At 34.0% G+C, this 26351-nt stretch overlaps 1 protein-coding gene across 2 annotated transcripts in view; it reads right to left on the bottom strand.

Moving 5' to 3' along the window:
* The window catches only part of pps (protein partner of snf), a 285519-nt gene that overhangs the window by 58333 nt on the left and 200835 nt on the right, over positions 1–26351 (bottom strand). For both annotated transcript variants that reach the window (XM_089598135.1, XM_089598136.1), the window contains exon 10: positions 1861–2283. In XM_089598135.1, the coding sequence (XP_089454261.1) occupies positions 1861–2283 (423 nt within the window). The remainder of the gene's footprint in view (positions 1–1860; positions 2284–26351) is intronic.

The raw sequence follows: 26351 nt of genomic DNA, 5'->3' as shown, positions 1-26351 counted from the left end.
AACGAGAAATTTGTATACTTCTAGTAAACAAATAACCGATATAATTATTTTCATTAAGTAAAATAGTGTTATGCAAGTGAAAAAGCTTTAATTGTCTTAAAATATTATACGAAATTTACGCTTTAAAAAAATTTCATAAATAGTGATATAATATGAAACAATAGGTACAACGTTTCATAATCATGTACATTCTGGTCTTATAATCTTTTTATAAAATTAAGTATTGTAACATTTAAGAATCATATTTAAAAATTAGAATACTAAAAGTAAATTTAAAGCGCACTAGCTAATACCAAAATTTCTACTGTAAAAGCTTACAGTTAAGAAAAAAAATTAAAGAAGTAAGTGTGATGAAATTTATGGTCATAATAGGGACATTTACTTTAATTGGATGACAAGTCTTTATAAGAACTTGTTCAACTTCATTTTTTCTAAATTTTCATAATCTATATTTCTTTTTGATGGACTCTCTTGTATTGAACAGCTAATGAAGACCGTATGTTGATGTTTTGACGTCTTAAAGTTGATTGATTAGTTCGTGTTATGTAAGTCATATTCATAGCAAAACTGCCAAATCCTTTACGTTATCAGCCGTAGTTCAATTGTCTATCCTTGTCAATAACAATGAAATCATATTTATCACTGCGACAGTTGGAGCATCGATCTTATAACAGATTATAAGAAATATCAGAGTTGACATGCTCATCATACACATGTTGAATTGAGCACATCTTGATACAAACAAGTTAGACGATTAACTTCCTTTCTCACATAGTACTTCGGTACTTGTGTATACGACTGACAGAGATAAAAGCAATTAATATTTTTGTGTTCTCATAAAACATAAATATTTTACAGTATCCTGTTTTTTACGTGCAATATCTTAAAAAAACATAGTACAGTTTTGTACAGCATCGTGTGGGGACACTACTGCTTCATGCTCACTAAAAAGAAAGTATTGCACACCATCTATAGGCTCATAAAGAAAACCATACAATTACCAAAGTATAAGAAAAAGAAATAATTTTAAAATATCCATGTCAGCAGGTGTGCGTGGGTGTAAGTAGACGTATGAATGCAATCAGACTTATGTCAGAATTGTCAGGATTGGATTTATATGTTTTGATATGACTAGAAGTTTCTTTTGTTCTTGAATGTGTATCACTATTCAAGAAATAATTTTTTTTAATTATTTTTTTCTTATTACTTGAATTTTTTCAGTTTCATAAATTTTAAACACACAAGTTCACAAATTATAAAAAAATGGTTCAAGTATAATTTACAAAAAAATTGTTTACGGGGTGGGATGAAATCAAAAAGTACTAGTAGAATATTCAAGATTTTTATAAAAAAGAGAAATAATGTCTGAAACAGATCAAGTGTACAAAAAATGTAACAAAAAACAAGATAAAGAAGCTGAGTTCCAACTAATTAAAAGTATTACACATGTGTATTTTTGATCTAATTTTTAGCGAAAATATCATTTCTTTCTTCAAAAATCAGGAATAATTGTACTTCAAAAAATAAGACGCAAAAAATGTGATTTGAAAATTTATTGTAATATAAAGCATCAGTACATGTACCCAAAATCTTATCAAACATCTTAGGAATTTTACTTCTCAAGGAATTTTGCTAAGACCAAAGTTTATATTACGTATTACTTCCTTGCCACAAAACTGTAATAATGGTAAACTACGTCTTATAAGTACAGGGAGTCACGACTAGAATTTTAAATAAGAAATTGTACGTAAAGGGTAAATAACAGCAATCGTATCTCAAACACAAGAAATTAAAAAAGTATATTACAACCTAATTTAAATATAAAAGGCAAATAAAATTTAAAAACAAAAGTTACTTTACCTGTTAAAACTTTTCCAGTTTTTTTGTTGTAAACGACTATTCTAATGTCAGATTTTTGCTTTTGACTTATTTGGTGATTATCAATATTCTGTCCTTTTATTTGCGAAGCAGCATGCGCCACAATACAAGCATCCGAGCAGTATATACCTGATTTTCTGACTTTTTTTTTACAAACCACGCAAAAAGTTACATCTGAGGAAGAGCTTAGATTGGAACCAGTATCGACAGGAGTAATTTTAAGATCACTCTTCTTTGTTGATGGTGACGATATGTAAGTTGATGAGATTTTATTTAACTTCTGAGTATTCCTGTCTGTGCTGCTTCTATGCCGCTTAGAAGCAGAATTGAGTTTGAACTCTTCAGTTTTTTTTTTCAAGCAGTTAGGGCAAACCCACTCAATTCCTTGATTTTCCATTTGTTCACCTATTAATAGCACAATTAATTTTTTATTACTTTTTATTCTAACACAATTAAAGTATGGTCATATGCAATAATGTCACTATAGTTATTACGTATAAATTTAAAAAGTTTCTGAGTTTTTCAATAATTCCTAATATTAGTTTAATACTGTGATAGTTTTATCATGTTTTTATCTGTATGTACCCGACAGCTGTTTTGGTAGTTACGTCATTATGAAAGCCTCGACATGCACTGAACAGAAATAGTTTCAGAAAAGCGGCATAATATTAGTAAGCAAGTTTGTCAAAAGTTTACTTGTTTCAGTTATTTTCATTCAACACGTTTTTCCACTGTTTTTCATTTCATAGCTTCTTTTTTTATATTTTGGGGTTTGATCAGATTTAAAAATTCAAGAACTATTATTACTAATCAATATTTGCACGTTACTAATATCATCATTTTTTATATTGAACATAACTGTGTTTTCTATGTCTTCTTTACCTAAAATACATTATCAGTTACATAGAGTCGGAGCTTTATGTCAGACAACAATCATAGTCAGAGTCGTCATCTGCCAGCCACACTGCATATTATCATACAGATCTGGACACTCGCACTTACACACATACACCAGTCAGAATTGGCCTCTTGCGCGGTTTGTGAGCCAACTACCAACTATTTCAACTTAAAGTAAGGCTAGTGTGATTTAATACATCAAAAAGTAATGTATGCAACATTTGAACTTTTCGTAATACAATATACTCCATAAATCTATACTATTAGGTCCAATTTTTTTTCGTTATTAACAATCAATGTAAAAAATGCATTTTGGTGAAACTATTGGTAAATACAATTACACAATACAAAGCAACATTTTCATTAATTATTGATATAAATAAATTATATACATCTATCTTTTATAGTTAAAAAAACTAGCTGAAAAAAGTTTTTTTTCTTTGCTATATTTTTTTATTCAAAATACTTTTTCAATTCTGAACAAATAAAGTTGGTGTTTGAATTTAACTACATGTATAAAAAACAACATAAATCTGTTCATGTGGAAATAAATTATTTTTTTTAAAGAAAAAAGTAAAGACGTTAGCTTTTCTTTGAATGAAGTCCCACGTGGGATTTTATAATTTATTAATAGTTTTTTTACCAATTTCTACATGTAAATTATTTTTTTCAGACCACCACTGATTATACATTTATATTTTCTGTTTTGAATAATAATCTTCAAGATTTGACATTATTTAAACGGAGATTATTTCTGAAATTCAATACTTCAAGTAATGTGCGATTTGTCTAAAACTTTTTTTGATTCTGATATTATTCTACTTCTGTTATATTCATTAAAGACACGAAGAATTTTTTAAAAATTACTATCTGAAACAACCAACTCATCGTTTTCAATATGATCAATTTGATTAAAATAAATCTAATTAAGCATAGTCAACTATTTCTGAGATTTTTCATTTTTAAATTATTAAAATTATGTTGTAAGCAATTGAATTAACTTCTGGCAATTTGTCTTTTAAAATTTTAGTTCCAAGGATGTACTTTCAATATTGTTTTACTCAGGGAGTACTAGAGAGGAGACTCAACTCTGTATACCAGGAGTGGATACAGTTTGCGGGGCAAAAATCGACAAGTACGCTGGTCAGAATAGCCTGCAATTAACGAGTTTCAGAGCCCCCAACGCCCACTAACTAAACTAGAATGTAGAACGGAGATTGTCGATAAAAGTTGTATAGCGGACGGTAAAGATGAAATTATATCATAAAAAGTTACATACAACCCAAGCTTAGCTAATGAACATATGGTACTTTTAACTATCCACTTCTTATGTCCAGCATAGCTCCGGGGTGACGCTTTTGCCTTGTGATCAAATATCACAAGGCCGAATGTTCCCCAAGGTTTTTTTTTTCCTTTTTCTTTATTTATAGCATGCTTGCTATTAACAATATAAGAAACAAGTTTTAAAACAAGTTTTTAAATCTCGCGCAAGACGGTATGTCATATATCGTAATGCACCTGTTGAAAACAAGTGACAATTCAATCAAGTCTGTACCAGCACGGGCCAAGCGCCACCGTGTTTTATTCAAGAAATGTAAATAGGATGTAAGTACGACTGAATATCAGTGCAATATTTTCGCAATACTAAACGGAAAAAAAATCCACGAAACGATGAGCAAAAAATTAGTCTTTTCCAAGCGACGAATGTAATACTAAATGTGCGCGATATAACTTCGTTACTCAAATTAATCACATGTGACTTCGTGTTGTAGGATGAAACTTTTATAACCTGGAAAAAAGTTATTCCAGTGGGGGAATTGTTGACGAAAAAAAGTTTTATTAGTGAATTACACTTTGAAAAAGAAGATTTTGAAAAAGATTTCTCTCATAAAATGCCTGACGGCTCCGATTACGTGATCCCAAAAGTGAAGCCCAAGTTAATAAAAGGGTCCGTTTCTTTAATATTTTATGTGTTATTATTATCCTTATTACTACACAAGGCACCAAAATGCTCTGGCTACGTAACAATCATACGTACGCAATCCATACCTGGCCCAAAAATCGTTAAATGCGAGCAGTGTGTTTGGGAAAAACTGAAGATAAGTAAAAGAGACGACCCAGACGAAAAAGTGAAAAAATTAAAAAAGTGATATCATGCAGTAGGGTTACAGTTGTATGACGAAGCAAGAAGATGCACTCGTCTCTAGAATAAGGTACTGCACTAAGTGCAACAAAGAGAAAAAACTTTTTTTCGAGAAAAATCTACTTACTAAAATAAATAAATAAATGAATACGTAGTAATAAAAATATATATATATATAGTACACAGTAAGTTAATAAATACCACGAGAAATAAATATTTAATGATAAGAACAATACAATTATTAATCAAAAATCGTGGTAAAACAAAAACTGTATAACAATTCTATTGTTCATTTATCTACTGTATCGCTGTTCATAACTTTAAATGTTTCAGCTGCTAGTCCTCAAACAGAAAATGAAATCGGCTAAAATTGAATGTGCGAAGTCTGATGCCACTATTCTGAATCAAACTTGCGAGAAATTACCAGAGAGCCAAAGAGCTGCAGGAACAGCATGTTTTGATTCATCAAAAATTTCAGATAAAAGAGGCACGAGATTCACAAACCAGTGGATCTATGAATGTATTCTCCTCCAAATAAGGAGTAGGAAAACATATGAACTTTTCAGAAGCCATAATATTTTGTGCTGGCCGTCCATCAACACCCTGAGTAGATACATGAAACACATTAAAGGATCGTACGGTTTTGATGACAATGTGTTCAAACTCTTGAAATTTAAAATGCTCAAAATGAACCAGGCAGACGTGCATGGTGAGTACGAAGTAATTATTTCATTACTCGTAGGGAACTCATTTCCCAACTCGACGTTCTCGCTGAACATTTCAATTACAATAAACCTTATGAATTATTATAGTATATTACGCACGAGAGCGCAAGGTACAACTTCGCGCCCGCGGGCACACTTTGTGCCCGCAGAGTGCTTTGGGCACGAATGTAAAAATGTGCATTCCCACCCCGAGGGCCTAAAGTACTCGAGGGACAAAAGTGCGTCCAAGGGCAAGAAGGTTTGCGCCCAAGTTGCGTATCATATTTTTCTCATTGGAGGGAAAAGTGAGGTCATAACGGGTATAATACTAACTGCAGTAATATGTGCAGTATCAACAGTATACAACGTAAGAAACTCGCTTTATCTCTGTTAAAAAAATTTTCTTTTATAAACACTCGAGATGACGAGAGTATATTTTGATTTATAGTATCCACACTTGTGCGTGGTAAAAATACCCGAGGCAACAAAGGTGGAAACTATACATAAATAAAAAATTGACTTTTACTCATCAAAAATGTATGCATTATACATCTGAATCGTCAAAACATTATAATTCTTTTTTTCTCAAGTGTCTTAAAGTGTGTAAGTTAAAGTGCACAATTACCCAAAAAACTTATACTTTTAGATAAGCAGGTAATATATGTTCAAATGAATACATTCATATGTTTACAAATAAAATAAATTTCGTTTTGCTGCATAAAAATTAATACGTGCAGGGTCCAGGGGCAGCCGTCTCTGGCGGTGGTCCAAGGGCAGAGCCCCTGGTGAGGGGTGGTTCAGGGGGGCCGAAGCCTCCCCGACTGCTAAACAATTAATTGATCGTTCTATTTGTAAAATATTAATTACATAACTGCCCAGCAAACAATTGGTTGTTTAATTTTGTAAAATATTTACTTCGTTGTATGTATCATTTATATAGCATTTTTTTACTTCTCGATTTTAAACAAATTTTTGGTACTTTCGTACTTTTGATAAAGAATATACAAATTATTTATACTTTTATCAATTAGGAATTTAATTTCATTGTTAATTAAATATATTTTTCAATTAAAAATTAAATTGATTTGTTCCTAATGTATTGTTCGTAGATTCCATAAATTTGCTACTCATTTCGCAAATGTACATATTACTGATTATAAACGTTAGACGAACACGTACATTATATTTGATAACAGTCATACTTTCTCGTTTATGTAACTACTAATACTGCTTCGCTTCGAGTCACGTTTATTAGTGATTTGATCTACTGTATGTTAAAACTTGCTATCACTCTGTTCTACAGGTATGCTCCTAGTTGATGAGATGAAATTGTCAAAAACGTTGGCATTCAATCGAAGAACTCTCAAGGTTAAGGGATTTACAAACCTTGGCAAGTACACACCAAAACACCAACAAGGAGTTAAAGGTGATCACGCTCTTGTTGTGATGTTTCAACCGTTTAAAGGCAAATGGGTTCAAACACTTGGGTGCTTTTTGAGTAAGGGAAGCGCAAGTGAAACAGTATTGCATCAAATTATGATCGAGGCCACAATTTTGGCTGAACGAGCAGTCTTGAGAGTAGATGCAATCTCTAGCGATAGAGCATCGTAGAATAAATCAATGTGAGATATTTTTGGCGTCACAGAAAATAACGTGAGCGTCGAGCATATTTGTGATGTGGAAAGAAAATTGTGATTTTTTTCGGATTTTTCACATTTAATTAAGTGCTTAAGAAATTTGTTTTCGAAGCATAACAAACATGATCAGATTTTGGTATGTTATGTACAGTTATTTTTTTTTTTTATTACGCGAGCTAATTTTTTGTGGCAATTTTTCAACGAGATGCTAATTTTTATTTTTTGAAAAAAGAGGGATGAAATTTTTAAATATTACGATCGATCAACTGTATTCTCACTGTATATATATAATCGACTACTTATAATGTTTTGAAAATTAAAAATTAAAACCTTCTACTCTTGTTTAAATAAAATATCTTGAATGTGAATCAAAAGTTCATAATATATTGCAGACTACAGATGGACCCGTATCTCTAAAGCATTGGTATGCACTTTTAAGTGTGGAAAATCCAAAAGGATTTAATTTGCAGGTTAACTACACATTACGTGAAGACCACTTCAAGCCTCAGTACCATCAAAGAATAAATGTAGCTATGGCCTTTCAGGTACCGTATTAAATCTGCTTTATTTTGTCCAGAAACTTCTGCAAATAAAAAATAAAAAAAACAAATTCATGAATCTAAACTAAATAACATTTAATTTAATTATTTGAAAAGGTAAAGCATACATATACTTTTTTATTTAGTTTTTTGATATTGCTGATAGTCTGGAGCTGTTTGAAATGCAACATCAGAATTTGGGTGATTGTGACGACACAATACAGTTATGTCGATGGGTAAAATCGTTAGTAACTGCCATGAATAGTCGAACGCCAACTCCGAATTTAAAACAAGGAAACGAAATGTGCCAGGTACAGAAAATTTTGTATTCAATATTTATGTAGATACTATTATTGTTATTACTATTATTGTTATTTTTACTACTACTATTATTATTATTGTAATTATGATTATTATAATGATGTACGAAATAAATTTTTTAATCGTTTGTACGTACAGATCATTGAAAGCTTTTTAAGCTACTTAAGATGCTGGGAGCTAACAACAGTGCAAAATAATTATGAATTCATAACAAAATCTACTTCTTGTGGTTTAAAAATATCTTTGATAGCTGCATTGGAATTATCATCTTACCTTATCAATCAATGTGGATTCAAATACGTATAGAGTGCTCGATTCAATCAAGATAAAAGTAACGATCGAAAAATAATGACTAATGAAAATAATTAAAATTGTGTGGACTTAAGACAATAAATTAAATTAAAAAATTTTTACCATTTTTTAAATATTTTATCGAATAAAGAAAAACAGTAATCCCTACGGGCGTCGGATACATTAATCGGTCTTATAAATGGAAAAAAATAACAATAATTACTTTTTAAAAATTGTGATAACTATTTGGAATCGATAATTGTGAGTACAAAGTTTTTGTACGTGTCTTAAATATATTGTTTGTTAAACATTATTTGTTAATTTTTTTAACGTTTGATTTTAATGATTATTACCAACTAATCAGCTAAAATAATTTTTACTGTAGATAGAGGAAATAATTTAACGTTGTATTAAATATTGTATGATTAATAATAGTTATTTATTTTATTTAAGATTTTTTGGAATGATGCACAACTGTTGCGGTTCGAACTTTTCATCCAAATTCAGCGCTGTTCATACAAATGTATAAACTCCTTTCTACTTACTGTTCGATAAAACCACTAGAAGGATCGAACATCAAAGGGAAGGAGTTCATAGATGTGCTGTTAAAAATTAAAGACATCAAAAACCATCAAGAAAAGATGGAACAGTTTAATGCACAAATTAACACGATACTCAGTTTTTGTGTAAGATGCGAAATATTTTATGTAAATCTTCTTCAATTCATGAAAATCGTAGTTTGGTACAAATAAATGCATATGATTTCTAAACACTATTATTTTATTACTTAATCAATGAATTTACGAAAATAAATTTGTATGGTCTATGAATATCTAAAAATTTTGTGAATTTATACAATTATTGAAATATACACAAAATAATTGTATTGCCAATATTGAACTATAAAATAATGAAAAAAAGTAACGAGCAAGCATAGTACAAATAAACAGAGTCAAAAAAAAAAAAAAAAAAAAAAAACTTGGTGAACACTTGAGCTTGCGATCTTTTGATCACAAGGCAAAAGCGTTACCCCGGAGCTATGCTAGACATAAGAAGTGGATAGTTAAAAGTATCATATGTTCATTAGCTAAGCTTGGAATGTATGTAACTTTTTATGATATAATTCCATCTTTACCGTCAGCTATGCAACTTTTATCGACAATCTCCGTTCTACATTCTAGTTTAGTTAGTGGGCGTTGGGGGCTCTGAAATACACTTTTTTCTTTATTACTTCAATGTCTTCTAAAAACTAACTTTTACACTTATTTTAAAATCACGTAGAATATTTATTAGAAGTAAAAACTATGCAAGAAATTTTCGAAATCGAAATAGTCTCTTGAAAGTGCAACTAATCCATAAAATAGTTCATTAATCTGAGAATCGTGCTCTATTTAACCCATACTAATAGCACTTTCATCAACATTTTAATGCAACGTTTTTTACGTGTTTTTTTTATTTGAGCAGCGTATATTACCTTATTTACTATTTAATTAGTATTTAAATATTTTTTAACCTTCATTCAGCTTGTACAAGACTCAAATACTTACCATCTATGTGTTTTTTCACTCCATTATCTAAATCTTGATTACTTATTTTCTGAAATTCATGTAATGCCCTGATACCTTGTTCATGAATACAATCAAAAATGAAACTTGCGCTAGGTGTTAATGGACAACATTTAACTTTAAAATTGCACATATAATAGGTCAATAAAAAATGAGGTTCATTATTTAAATGAACCTTCAAAGAACTTTTATTCTACGTGTTTTACATGCACGATAGTTAAGCTACTATCCTGTTACGGAGGCGAATGATAGAACTTACAGTGATATAAATAAAGGTTTTAGAGAGTGCATAGTTTATTATCTTTATATTGCACGAAGCTATAAATAAAATTTAGATATTTGTTACCAGTTAGAGAATATTTAATGATTGACTAAATTATTATAATACTCCAATTTCGAGATTTTTCTAAAGTTGAAATTAGTAAATCATTATTGAATCTTTAAGAACAGAATAAGTGTCAGGATTACCAGCAAGTAATCTTACTAATATATAAAGCAAAGCCGCAAAAACCGTTGTAATCGCTAACCGCAAAAACTACTTAACCGATTTTGCTGAAACTTTGCATACCGATTCTTGACACTTTTCAGATGGTTTTAGTATAGTTTTTATAATGAAAAATTTAATAACAATAGCAATAAATAAGCTCGAAATTTTGCAAAAAAAAACGCTAGCTTTTTACTCTAGTTTAGTAGGATCCGCTACTTGGCATTGACATAAAATCGAGGCTACCTGCAACAGAATTAAATAAGTATGGTTATAATACGCCAGAGCATCTCAAAAGTTTCTGTAGTCATCTACCGACAGTTCATCGAGCTGCATCGAGAATGTAATTAGCTGTCGTGCAAGTCGGTATCCCGGTTACCGATGACATTATTCTCTAATGGGCAAGTCACCGAGGTCTACATCCACCCTAATCTCCAGGATTGACGAGTGCCACCAATGAAAAATTAAATTATTCTAACCGATAACGTCTCCGGCGGAATACCAGGAGACGTATTGAGCAAGAGCACAACCTGCTTCAACAAGTCACAGTTGTGTGGCCGTTCCATCATTCCACCTAGTACCATTAGAGAATTTGTGCCTACAAATGTATGCCGGGGAAGACAGCACTGAGGAGCACGGGCAGCCACAAAGGCTTCCTTCTCAATGGTCGTGTACCCAACGACATATCCACATTTTCCCAACTAACGATGAGCGGTCGGTTATCCGGGAAACGACCCAAAGACGAGATGTTTTTGGTCAGCGGCATACCTCCCTCCATCACAGTCTTCGTACATAGAAACTTCTAGGGTAAGAGTCAAGCTACCCGCAGCCAACACTTCATCATCAGGAATAATAATAAGGAATAGCTGGAAGTTTTACTACTGTCCCTTTTTAGGGCCATAGTAAGTATTTACGTCCCCTACTTAACCATCAATCTCATCGGTTCTTTTGAGGGTCACCGAAGTTCAAACTACCTTGCCAACAAATACATTTTTACTACCATTTCCGGAAGCGATTCGTCGGCTAAAAGACTATGTTAACTTAAGACGGCCACCATTAAACCAAGTCAGTCATTTACTGACAGACGTCACGAACGAAGTTGTTTTTTGTAAGGCTAGGAACCCCGGCAAAAAATTGATACCATAGCATAAGACTTTCAGGATTCCAAAATAAGCTTTAGAGACAGTGGACAAAAGTTCGTGTGATCTATGCGATATACATATTTATTTAAAAAAAAATCTTAGAAGGAAATTTTTATCAAACGCCAACTGTTATAAAACGCTGTACTAGAAATATGGCTGTATTGAAAAGTATTGAATTATCATTACTATAGGGATTTTTTTACAATTTGAAATCAAATACAAATGTTCGTTAGGTTATTAAAAACTTTTTTTAATTGTAGTTAGAATAATTTCTGTTTTACTGTAAAAAAAATTTACTGTATTAAAATAATTTTTAATATTACTTCATAATATTTTGGTTTATATACACGTACTTGAAGCTCAAATTTTGATACTGCTCAATGATTTAAACTCAATTTTTAATAAAATTGTTTTATCAATTTAAAAAGAAAATTGGTTTGTCTGTGTGAGTATTAAAGAACAATGATTTTAAAAAAGCAAGTTCTGAGAATTTCTATTGAAATTGTTTCTTTTCGGGTTAATGTGACACCTTAATAACATAGTAACCAAGGCAACCAACTCCCACCTAAGTGTGGAGGTATTCGCTACGTGCACAATCTGAAAAAGCGATCACAGCAATACCTGTGCTAATATGTGAAACTAAACGATAGGTTTGTCTTCTGCTAGCAGACTGCTAAGCATTACTAACAAAAGAAAAATGTGTTTTTATACATCTACAATATTTCTAAGGAATAAATTTTTAATAAAATTGTGAGTAGCAAGTACACATTGTACTCATGCATGTTTATTGAAACGCCTTGATTAAAATGCAATAAAATATACGTTACACTGTGAATCTTTAAGAGCTATTAGCTGATGTAACCTGAAAATATGCAAAAGCTCTGACTTTGAAAACGAAAACAAACGTTGTATGTATAGCACGTATCGTGAATATTGCCTTCTGCTATGCAAGGCCATCAGTAGAGCCACCTGTGCCACCAAAAAAAAAATCTCTTTACCTAATATTATGATTTCCAAAAAAATTATTTTTTATTATTTATTCAACTTTAAAAATATTTTATTAAAACAATTTTTGAAAAACACAATTTTAATTTTAATTGTTCAGTTTACCAGTGATATTCATTGCGCTACATTGACATCAACATTTTCTCTCTTACAATAGTAACGCTTTCCTTACCTCTACTGTCTCTTTACGTGCAAAATAAAAGCAAAGACTTTTGCCTGTATCAGGCTTATGTTAATATTTTTGAAACCGCTAGCTATTTTCACTTTATTAATTAATTCACTTCACATTTCACACACATTCACGTTATTTTAATGTACAGACCCAAAACGATTGAGACATTTTAATTCAACTGTTCTGTACAGTCAGTCAGCTCACGGCTACTGTTGAGACCGCTTCTCTCATAGTGAGCATTTTAAGTAATTTTCTGTTATTAAATTTGTACATAGTTTTTAAGGAACGTGATGGTTAATTAACCCGCTGATCCCGATTTCTGCTCGCAACAATTGCCATTCCAGCATTACTTCCCGGCGCAAACATTTTGGTAGCAGAGCATGATTCCGAGGACCATTGATCTGTCAGTGTAGGGTCGGGACTTTCAACATGTGCTGACTCTAAGTTTGGCTGTGATCTGCTTAGTATTGGACGTTTACTGTGTGTGTGCTCGTGATAGACTTTACGAGTTCGAGTCCAGTGTGGGCGGCTTTCGTCTCTGAATCGTCAAGGCGGGCGGTCGTTAACTTCGACGCACTTTTTGTCATGCGTGCTTCACGGCAGTTTTGAGTTTGCCATGTCGTCGGACTTAAAACCGCTTTTCAAAAAACAAGGCAAGTTGTTTCAGCGGATCAATAACGCATACGTGAATCTAAAAAAGCTATGTCAAGAAAAATTTACACATACTTCCATTCCAGGACGCTTAGAGGAGTTGAGAGCCAATTGGGATACTTTCCAAATAAATCACGATAAAATTCTTGCACTTCAAGACGATGCTGAAGAAACAAGGTGATAACTACGGTGCTACAGAGGAGGCCTATGTCGATTCGGCTGCACTCTTTTTTGAGGAGTTACAGAAGCTTCCTGAGCCACTAGTAAGTGACAAAATTGTGCCCTTGGCTGCGCCCAGAAGTCTCTCACCAATAGCTGTACCAACCTTTTCAGGCAAGTTTTCAGACTAGCTAGAATTCAAGGATCTGTTCAGAGCTATCGTCGTGCGTGGTTCTTGGCTTAGCAACGTCGAGAAGCTGCAGCACCTGAAGACACATGTCCAAGGTGAAGCAGCGGAAATGCTGCGTACAGTGCAAATTATCGACACGAACTTTGAAGCTGCATGAAAAATGCTTGATGACCACTACAGAAACAAGCGGTGCTTAGTCTCAGCATTTACCAGAGATTTACTTTCTGTGCCAACTGCATCAGATTCTGCAAAAGAGCTGAAGGCATTTCTCAGTGGCACTGTGAATGCCTTAGCTGCACTAAAACAGCTAGACCGTCGTACTGCTCATGGGGATGACCTGGTGGTGGGGCTCATCATCCGGGAGCTTGACGCACAAGCTCTGCGAGAATGAGAGGCCTCGCAGAGCTTTACCACCAAACCTCCTACTTTTGATGCGATGAAGCTCTTCACAAAGCAACGTATTTTAACGCTTGAGATTGTTGGCGCCACTGTAGAGTTGTCGACTCACAAGAAGGCCGGAAGCAGCTATGCCTTCGTGCACAACAGCGTAAGAGAGAAATGTCACCTGTGCAAAGGAAAGCATTTTACCATGCGCTGCGTTAAATTTAACGCCAGAAGTCCGCAAGAAAGAAAGCAATTCGTTAAAGCTAAAGGCATGTACATAAACGGATTGGGTATGCACAAACTTGTAGGCTGCAAGTCAAGCAAGCGTTGTCAGACTTGCAACGGCGATCACCATTCTATGTTGCATGAGACTGCAATGTGTGTGCACTTTTCAGCATCTGCTTGGCCGGAAGCACTCACCAAAAGATGCCGCATGAATTGCAACTGGTTTGTTTTATCAGTCAACTATACGTTGCTCCCTACTGTCTTAGTTAAGACGCAAGGTCCTGACGGTCGCAGACACGTGGCACGTGCTATGCTGGACAGCGGCTCACAGCAGTTTATCGTCGTAAAAAGCTTGCTAAAAAAGCTCGAGCTTTTAAGCAAAGCTACAACTTGCGGGATCACCAGTATCGGCGGCACCACGTATCCGCAAGTTCATGGGCAAGCTAGCCTTACTCTTACTTCGAGCAATGGCAATGACGTGAAGCTAACGTTCGACGCCTTAGTCCTTTCACTGATCAGCAAGTACAGACCTAGCAGACTCACACTTTCCAGCAATTGAAACTATTTGCAGAGCCTAGAGTTGGCCGAAGACTTTCTTGAAACCCTATGAAGATCGAGATGCTGCTCACAGCCAATGTACTTTCCCAAGTACTGCAAGAAAGCTTACGAATCGGACCGGCAGAAACATCTTTAGCCCAGTGCACTATCTTCAGCTGGGCGATCTCTGGTCCTGTACATGCATAAGATGTTATAGCGATGGCTAGTGCTTGTTTCTTATTCAGTGACTTAGATAAGGATCTTTTTGTTTCCTTTTGTTAACATATATTATGGATTATTATTCCGTTTTATTTACTCACGTAATAGGCGGGCGGTACGTTCAGTTTGCATTGTAAATGTTTTGGTTACTGCTTTACCTAAGAAATTCTTTTGTCGACAATTTAGGATATTTCTTTGAAAATATCACATGGTTGACGAAATATATGAAACAAACCCATTTAAGACCAAGAAACCCTTTTTAATACGGAAAAAATATTAAGAGATAAGTAAAGTGTATAGAAACATAAATCTATGTATATTTTTTGTTAAGCATAGAATATCACGATCAGGTTCAGATCCTTCATCTAAATATTCTAGATATTTGAATTATTAAATTATCTACAATTTCTGCTTGTTTAGCATCATATTATTTCGTCACAAAATTTCATTACGCAAATCTTTATTGCAATTTAAAGAGTAAAGCCCACAGCAACTTAACGCAACCACAATTCATGTTACACCTATTCATACACGAAAGCGCATTTGCTATGGTATATTGTCAGGTAACAACTCAGACTTGCAAGAAATCAGCTTTAGGTTGAACTTTAATTTTTTTCAACTTCAAGACAAAGGATTTAATTGACTTCTGAGCCACAGCTGTACCTAGCAAACACACTCTATAACAGTGATAGGCTGACGCAGATTACGTTTGTGGTAGTTCATCTAATTTTATATTGGTTTCCAAGTTGCATTACTTAAAAAAATAGTAACGGAAGTTGTTTGAACTCGTACTTCGTTTTTTGCATCATACATAGTTATAATAATTATATCACCGGCACTTAGTAGTTTATTTGTGGTTAAAACAGTATCGATTAATTTTAACTAAAATGTTTGGAAGGAACTACATAAAAAATATATCATAGCCAGTTTGACAATCGTTTAAACTCTGTTGATAGTCAAATTTTTAAGGAAAAAAAAAAAAAAAAAAAAAAAAAAAAAAAAAAAAAAAAAAAAAAAACAAATTTCATAAGTAGTACTAATAAATACACAAAAAAATAAAAGATAAATAAATACCTTTCACAATAAGATAAGAATAGTTGTAAAAAAAAACAGTTTCAGTTCGTCTGTGGTAAAAAAAAGCAAAGTTTATAATAAACGTTAATGAAGAATGATTATTCGACTAAATAAATAAGAAATACAATTTCAGTATTGCATTCAAAGAATATTTTTATAATTAATATTGATATTTGCTTGAATAATATTTGCATTATTGTTTATTTAGTCTATATAAATGTTTTAACATCTTGATGGGTACAAATTGACAAGGATATTAATTAATTAATTAAATCATATATGAAATCCAATATAGAACATTTATGGATACTGCCATGGCAATGAACGTAATTAAACATGATTCTTAAATTAATAATATATTTTATGAAGCAATTACTGTCATGCTTCTTGATCAGCTAAGACAAATTTTTGCTAGATGTTTAATTTCAGAAAACACTTGAGGTGCCAAAGTATGTAATAAATATAAAAAATCGTTTTCAGATTTTGATACTCATAAAGACAATTTGGCTCTCTTACAAATAAACCAAATTTGAAAATCAGAAGACAAATAATGTGAATCTCTTAACTAAAACTATAAAAAAAATAAACTGAAAGAAGATAAGACTAATAAAGTATTATTTTTTAAAACAGTGTTTGTTTCGATAAATGTAATTTAAATTACGATCAAAAAATCGTTCTTTATACCATATGCAGCAGAAATGATAAAATTTATTTTAGAAATCAGGAAAAACTTATTTTTACAAGAAATTATTTTGTTATTTTTTTTCTTAAGGTAAAAAAAAGTTGCTAATGACCTGGACTATAAGTGCATTATTATTACTTCCTAAAGAAATAACAAGTCACAAAGTTTTTCGATTACCTTTGAACCTAAATAATATTTACAGAGCATTTTTGGAATTTAAAGTAAAAAAAAAATTACGAGAGGTAGATTGAATTCTTAGGGACAAAGCGTCAATAATTCCAAAAAAAGCTTCAGAAATATTGAATAGAACTAAACGTAACTTTAGCAATACGAAAAAGACTTTGTAAGTAATTCAATTGTTTTAGGAAAAGATCTAAGGCAAATTCCTCCACTTACAAAAAATAGTGAAAAAAGCATGATCTTATCAGATACTATTACGTCATTTTTTCTATGGAAATACTTGAAATTTATAAATTAAATAAAAAATTTCTTCTAATACTTACACCTTCGAAAAATAATTATTAAAAATTGAAGAGGGGAAAAGGGAAAACTGTACTATACCAAAAAAGTGGACTACCAACCTTGTCTGTTCAAAAACATTTAAAAACAATTATTACTCCATAAATAATGTTATTTCAAGTGTACGCAATGATAACATTGTTATTCAACGATTAAATTTTCAAAACATTAAAAGGAGAGTCTCAGTCGTATCATGGCATAGATCAGACAACTTTTAAAGGTGTTGATAAATCAGATGATGATTTTTATATAATTTTTTCTGTACATCTTAAAGGCTTACCACCTCATAAACCAAATATATAAATTACAAGTACAGTTACGTTAAAAAGAAACTTAAGTACTCGTACATCAGATCATTTGTGTAATGGAACAGGGTTGCGAAAAACCACATTATTCAAGCAAACATCAGAGATTTATCATTATATACATTTACGTATACTATTAGCATTTTTTAAGTCTCTGTATGTCTTTTAGGTAAGGAGAAAAAATAGATAAACAAATTTTTATTAAAAAAAACTTCATAGAACATAACAAAAAATTTTATTGTGAGTAGCGAATTTCATGTAAAAAAGTATGTACAATTGTATACTGAAAAATAGTAGGGTGAGAGGTCGTTCTAGATAGTCAATTTAAAAAAAAAGGTTCTTCGCAGACAGTAGAAGTGCTGTGAAGGACGAGATACATCGTGTGTGAAGGCAGTCGAAACGGTGGGAGAGGGCACAAAATTTGTGCGGAAGGGCGGTGAGGAAAAGTGAGAGTGGCTTGATCCAATGGTTATTGAGTTACAATAACGTAAAACAAAGAAAATTTTCCCTTGATTTGTGAAGGGGGAGGGGCTGTGAGAAATAAAAAAAAGAATGTCGTAGTAAAATGATTATCCTAGGTGGTAAGCTTTTTGAGGGAATCCAGCAGCAGTTTCTATCCAGTAGGAGCCCAGGTGGTTGCCACAGGCCTCGCGAATTTCAGAAGGGGGGGCACAAAGACAACAGGGGGCCTTTTTCTGATTAGGAACGAAGACCAAGCCTTTTAAGCTCAGGCAGTCACGTCAGCGAGGATGGTAACGTTCCATGAAAAGTGGTAAGATAGAGCATAAATTAAAATGAAACCAAAAAATCGTTCAAGTTGAATCTGCCATAAGAGGGATTAAAAAGACGCTTGAAGCTATAAACAAAAGGTATAGAATCACAGTAATGGCCATCAAAAATGGTCAAAAAGCTGCTCTTAGACACCTTAAATCAACTGCAATTATAAAAGAGATAATTTTTATCAGCACATTTAGAACAAAAACTATGCCCCTAAATAACAGAACGTGTAAAAAAACAGGAGTCCCTCAGACAGACCCAGAAATAACCGGAAATGATCGCCCTCTAGAAAAAAGAAAACAGGTGCAGTTTAATAATGAAATGCTCTTCCCAATAACGAAGAAATCAGGGAAATAGAGTTGACACAGCGACAAAAATTTTGGTTAAGATGGCCAAAGGGCAGACCTTCGCAAATGTGCTGAAAACGATAGAGGCAAACTTTAACCTTGCTTATGTTGCAGTCCAAAGTGTTGTCACAACAAAAAAAGAAGATATTGAGATTAGAGCCAAAGGTGTAAAGGATGCGGCTGCATTATCACAGCAAGTAGAGAAGTCGGTAGCAGGAGAAAGAAAAGTAGTAATAAGCAACAGAAAAATAACACTGGTTCAAAGATCAAGATCTAGATGTCATTGTCGAGAATGGAGTGGTCAAAGAGACTTTTTTGAACACTTTCAGACAGTATATGTAATAGCCTAAAGTAACACTTCGGAAACTCAATAAGAAAGGACAACAGATGGGGCTTTTAAAGGTAGACGAATTGATCGCAAAACGAGCAGAAAGTGTGGGCAAATTAAAAGTTGGCTTTATAAGCCGTCAAATTTAGAGAATGATCACAGTAGGAAGAATTTATGATTGCCTAAGATACGGCCACACCTTGGGTGACGGCAAAGAAGAAAATAGGACTAAGATATGCTTCTGGTGTGGGAGCTCTAACCACCAAAAGAGGAAGTGTCACAGTTCAGCACGGTGTTTCTTCTACCAAACGGAAGAGAATAAGCACTAAGTGGGAAGTGGAAGCTTCACGACGTTCAGATAAGAGTAAGATGAGGCCAGAAAGAAGGCCCAATCAAACTAAGATCTGAAGAAGAATAATAGACTAATGCAGACCAATAATGCACTAAGTAAATTTACTTAATCACTAGGAAAAGCATTAAGCATTCAGTGGAGCTTGCAAATAAAGCAGTGTACAATGAAAGGCTAGACACAGATGTCAATTTCCAGCGATATCAAGTTCTTTTTATGCTAGTTGTAACTAGGTGTTTCAAATGACTAGGAAATGGGATGCATCTCATGACTGCAAAAAAGAAGACCTATTGAAGCTGTGCTTTAGATGCGGAATTTGCAACCACCGCAAAAAAGACAGCAATATTACAGCATGATATTTTCTTTGCGAGACAGGAGACACGAAATACAAAGCTGGCACCGGGAACTGCCTCATATCTAGACAAGCGTTAGATAAAGCCAGGAGAAAGGCTTAATCAGCGTGAAAGTAAAGAGGCCAAACTTTTCAAGATTCGAGAAAATTGGCACCTCTAACAACTGTTGGAAAGCTTACTCAATAATTTTATTAAATACAATGTTCTTCTTAGTGATTCCACCTTGAATTAATGTTAACACGGTTCCAGGGTAGATCTAAAGCGACACGGTATCTGGAGGGGCAGGGGGTTATAGTGAGTGTTATTGGTCTAATAGAAGTAAACCCACTAAGTCTCTACTAATGTAGTCACTGTGGTGTACATCAAAGTATTTCCCTCCCCACAGAAAAAATTAATAATAAAAACTACTACTACTGCGCGAGGCTCTCTCTTCTAGAACCTGGTCTATGATGAATTCCTACACCTTAAAATGTCTCCAAGGCTCAAGCTGACGGGATTTGCTGATGACATAGCATTGCACATCATAGTGAGATTTCGAAAGAAAGTTGGAAGCTAAATGCGGTCACGATAGTGTCAAAGTGGCTAAGGGTTTTAACCTTCGATCCAAAAGACGGAGATGGTTGTCCTCACCAGGCAGAGATGGTTCAGGGGGGACTTCCACTTAAGCGTTGCGGGTGATGCAATCTGTGCAAGGCCAGTGGTGCTACCTAGGAAAGTGGGTCGACTCTCAACTAACCGTCTGGGAGAACATCAAAAGAGCAGTTGACAAAGCCACCAGAGTGGTGGAAGCGCTTGCATAATTAATGTCAAACATTATGAGCCCACAAAAACACAAAAAACGGCTTCTTGCATCAGTCTCCCACTCAATTCTGCTGTACAGTGGAGACGTGTAGGCAAATGGGCTGGCAAGACGGGACGTCCGAGAGCGCCTCACCTTGGTGCAGCGCATCGGATCCCTAAGGATCGCTTGCACCTATCGTAAAGCTCCTACCAACGTCGTCATGGCGATAGTACAAATTATCCCCATCGTGTTGCTTGTACTGGAGCAGCAAAAGAAATTTCTCTGCTCCATTGACATAAAAGACGGTAACAAGCGGGAGGAAACGATGACGACGTGACAACGGGAATGGGATCAGGCTGGAGTGGGTAGGTTAACACACGGATTGATACTAAAGCTGTGACCATAGATGGAGAGCGGTTACGGAGAGATCAATTGCAATTTTACCTAGATTTTCTCCAGAAATGGCCAGTTTAATGCCAATCTCCATCACATGGCGGTGATAGCATCATCCAACTTTCTGCCAAGCGCAGGATGACACCCTGGAACACACTTTTTTGGTGTAAGGGATAACACCGTGAGCGTTCGCAGCTGGTTAACAGGCTTGGCGCAGCACCCACTCCCAAAAACATCGTCTCTGACATGCTCCATACGAAAAATGGGTGAACGGCTACGAATGGCTACGCCAAGTCAGTCGTACGCCAAAAAAAAATGAGAGGAAGCCACCACGCAAAACGCACAGGTTATCAAGTAGGCCCCCTAAAGCGACAAGGTTCTGAGAGTAGATAAAATCTAATGTAGACCCAGGCTGTACTGAGTTTACTTACTTATCAGCTAAGGAAAGCATTTAGCACTTAGTGGCACTTGCAAAGTATTCAGCCTTTATAGAAACGCTAGACAACGGGTACCGGTACTCAGGGACCTCGAGTCCTTTTCATAACTGTAGAGGATTAGCACCCCTAGCATCTGGTGGCGAACCTGCTCAGTAATGATGTAAGATGCAATAATCCCTCTGGTGGTTCTGCCCTGCAGCAATGCTGACGCGGTTCCAGATTCGAAATAAAGCCACTCGGCATGGGAAACGTTCGAGTAGGTATTAGTGGTCTAGTAAAAAAAAACCACCAAGTCCTACACTACCATAGTTCCTGTAATCATAACTAGTAATACTTTTTTCTTACTTTCTATTCCCTATTCAGCCTTGAGACTCGAAATTGATTCCAGCCAGATTTATCTTTTTTAAAAATTTGACATGAGCGGAAATCCTACCCTCGTCCTACTAGAGCAGATATACTTTAGATTGACTCTTAATCAACTGAGCGCCAATCAGTTTAATGTATTTTCTTAAGTTTTTAGAGGAGAAAAAATTTGCTACGTCGTCCTAGATCCTTTTTCAGTTCGTTTTTTTCAATAATCATATTTAGTAGACCCCACAGACCGAGAATATTCACATTGCCTAGTAGCAATCGTTTTAAACAATTCTTGTATAAACAATTTCGTCAAAGATGTTTGTTTGGTCTGAAAAAATGTTATCATATTCTTTGGCGCATTTAAATTAAAAAACTAAGAGGAATGTAGATACTCAAACCCTATAGTTTTCGAGTAAAAGATTCTTAAACTTTCAAAAATTGCACATTGTTCAATTTTCAGAGCCTTGGCAAAGTATGAAAATAAAACATTTTTACAAGGCATACCACGTTAACATCAACTATTTACCATCCTTTACAATTTAAAAAAAATGGAGATTTCGATTAAGTGGCAACATTCTTATTCACAGATAACATTTTAAGCGTTTCAATGTGCCCGCCCGTATTAGAGTATACCTATATATATGTATCAAGAATCCGTGCCACAGTGGGTCGTCAGCACAGGTAGGTATATATAGTCGTACTGCACGCTAAGATACTCAAAATGTTGCTACTTAGTTCATAAAAATTTTTTTTTCGAGATAAAAAAGATTAATAATTAATGTTTACATCGTGCACCTTGTGAAAATATGCCAAAGAATTAAAATATGTTTTCTGGGTCGAAAAATTAAATTTGGCAAATTTTTTTTATAAAATATACAATATAAAAACATTGCTTAACCTTAACAAAATTCTGACAACGTTGCACGATAGAAATATAAATATTCTCAGCATGATAAACGTAACTATATGAAAAAAAAACTGACTTCAAAAAGATCTAGAACGAGGCCACCAATTTCGCCTCCTCTAGTTAGTAAAATAAGATTTACTTCATTTAATTTGATGTGTGTTAAGGCACGATCACTATTTTTCTGTTGTTTTTTTTTTGAGTTAATGCAGACGAATTGTACTTCTATTATAGTACAAATCACGTTTATCCTAGGTGCTGATGTATACCTGCACGGGTTTACATTGTAAGAAAAGCTTATACGTCACGCTCTCTCCTTCTCTCTCATTTACACGTCATAAATGCGCAATTTGTAAATGACTGTTAATTGAGTTATAAACACTTTCTCTTTTTTAGTATTGCTATCTTTAAGCGTTGTTACTTATTTGCATTCTTTTATTTTTATTTTTAATCTTTTATTCTTATATCTATAATTTTATTCATCTGTAACTTTTTTCTTGTTTCTTATTAACCTTTGAACTGCACTCAGGCACGCAGTATGTAGCCCTCTTAGAGACACACTAAATATTATAATATCATTATGAGCTGCTAAAGCTAAATGTAACACTGAGCCTTAGCTCTGTAAGTCCTTAGTCTTACAAATAAGTTCAAATTCATTCAATTTAATTCAATTCTCTTTCTCTATATATTTGGAGTATAACGTGGTAGCTAAAGCTATCACGTCACTATATAACTTTATTTATAAGCAAGTCATTGGCGGCTGAGTCCTAGAATAACAATTATTTTTAATATGTATATTTACGACACATTACTTAATTTGTATTCATGGTGCTACGGACTACAAGCCCAGAAGAGCAAAAAGGACAGCAGACGTTAGAGAAAGTAGAATGTCCATAAAGTATGGTTGAATGAAATGTAAGCGTGTGACGACATTAGGTCGTCGAGTTGGCGGTTTATTTTTTTTTTCAAACCTTAAACTATTTGACGATTTTTTTCAAGTGTTAGAGGTCTCGGATGCAAAATGAGGGACACAGCTATAGAAATACATAGTCAGACATATAGAGAGGAAGTGACTGATAAAGTAGCGCAGAGTAGAGTGTAGAAAGTGTAAGATAAAGTGAAGAAGAAATTAGTAAGCAAAGAAAAAAGTAAAGACTAGAAAAGTGCAGCATAGAATACAGAAGTAGTATAGAAGCAGTAAATTGAATCACCAAAAGTCAGCCTTGCAACCAAGTCATTGATAAGATCACAACAAGTTCAAGGTAGCACTAATTGTAAGTGACTGAGAGGATAGTGACAAGATAGATGTACTGTGACTTTTGCACTAAATTTGTATACAGGGATACAGTGGTCAGAACAATCCGAGCGAATGAGTGTGTGTGCGCGTTTGGAGGAATAAAGGAAATAAAAAGAAGTGCAGGCGACTGTGAGTAAACGTAACGTAGTAAGATGCACACGGTAATAGCTATTGATGCAAGGTGTGTATGTGTGTGTGTGTGTGTGTAATAGAAATAAGGGTCTCAGACAACCAAGCCAAGAAGAAGTTCGTCAGCGTAGACAATCGAAATGTACACCAACCTAAACATACCAACTTCGGAAAATATGAATATATTTATGTATAAGTAAGATAAAGCAAGTGTAGTACTTTCTGAAGTGTGCGAAATGGCCAAATAAATAGCAGGAGTGCGCTGTGAAATACAGAAGAAGTGATTTGTGTTTATTTATACTTCAGTACCCTATTATTCCTTTTTTAGTTTTGTTTTAGGAGTGTTTGGCGTTTTTAAGGCTAGACAGACACCTGTGGCACATCACCTAGAGAAGACGAGTCCAGCAAGTAGAGACGACGCAAGTGACGTAAGTAGAATTTCGCAGCAAACATCTGTGTCACAATATCTTCCTACATTACATAGTAATTTCAGCAGGGCTGTCAACACCCTTAGTCAAAACAAGGAGAAATTAATCCCCTAAGCCCCCCTCGCCTCCCTCCAATTTGTCCTTGCACCTGTTTGCCCCTCCCCTTATTATGACGTGTAAATTTGTGGATCTGTAATCATTCGTAATTAAAATCTATTAAAAACAAATTGTAATAGGGCTGTGAGGTATCTTTTTTTAAATTGCAATTGAAATCTCCGCCCAAAATAATGGGCATATTGTGATAATTTTCACCCAGTTCAATGGAACCTGCTTGGGTAAAACATAAAAGTGATCGATGAATAAATTTAATTATGTTTTTCTAAGAAACATTTGGTTTTTAAGTATGAGTTATATTAAAGAAACCGCCAAGATACAGTGTACACAGGCATACACATATAAACTATATACACGTACATGCAGCTGCATGCATAAGTATGTACAACGTTGTATGCGAAATCGACGAGAGACCGAAGAGGCCTTCGATCGAAACGGCAAAACTCGACCGCTTCTGAGCTCTTACGACCAACTACGAGTAGTATACAGTAGCAGCAGCAGCAGCTCGAGTAGATATATGTATACACAAGTAGCGCTGCTGCAGCAACTGAGCAGAGTGGGGGAATCATATCGGGTCGTCGGTTTTTCCCAGTTCACTCCTAGCACCAAAACGGCGGCGGCGTGAAAAAAGCTTCGCTAAAAAAAAACAGTTTTCAAAGAGATTCGAACCCCCATCCTCTTGCACACTGGGCAAGCCTTTTAACCACTCTGCTATGAGCGAGCCCGAAATAGGAAAACCGATTACCTTGTTTCATTTAACAGTTCGTAACTTATTTTTAATATAAGTTTTTATTTATTGTGGATTTATTCATTTGGTTTCATTTCACATTAAATAAGCAAGTTATTTTATGAAATATATTTTTTTAATACATGACTTATTCATAAATTTGCAATATTCATTTATTTATCATTAATTTAGTGCTATCAAAATAAATAAATTATTCTTCATACAATTTGTTCACATTTTTTCAGAAACTTTCATAAATAAAAAAAAAAAAAACGTTTTCGTACTGTATAATTACAATAACTGATTTTGTATTGCGTTTGCTTCTTTCAAAACTTTTCCTTTGTAATTGAGAACAAAATTCAAAGAGGTGGGAGGAGCGAAAATGTATGCTGCAAGGCTGGAAATAATTTTTCTCATAAGGATGAACTTACATACACGCTTTTACGCATACTTGGACCCTTTTTTTTGTGTTAATAAAAAAGAAAAAAAAATTATAGATCTGTTTGACAATGAAACAGGTTTATCTAATAGTAATCTTTTATACCAACAGAATAATAAAAGCTTTATATGGATCTTATAAATCCAATTCAAAGTGATTTTTCCATAAGGTTAGATTTTAAATTAAAAATTCTTTAAATTAAACATGTGAAAAAGGGTACAGTTGAACGATTTGCTATTTTATAAGGGCATTTTTTCCTTTCTTAGGAAGTTGTTTTGAAACTGTTGGAAGATTCGGTAAAAGAGCACAGTCTTGTACTGGCCAGATGCCATATTGTTTACATTGTATTGTGCCATAAAGTATTGTTTAGAATTGTTTTGTTATTAGATATTAAAGTATTAATTGAAACCACACCTAACTAACGTAGGTATACTTATTTCAACGATAATTGCACCACCTTTGTACATAATA

The sequence above is a fragment of the Copidosoma floridanum genome, unplaced genomic scaffold, assembly GCF_036245765.1.
Source record: "Copidosoma floridanum isolate Cflo_tuat_1 unplaced genomic scaffold, Cflo_Japanese_pri ptg000005l, whole genome shotgun sequence".
NCBI lineage: Eukaryota > Metazoa > Arthropoda > Insecta > Hymenoptera > Encyrtidae > Copidosoma > Copidosoma floridanum.
Note: the sequence above shows the minus strand (reverse complement) of the source record. Positions and strands in the feature narration are given on the sequence as shown.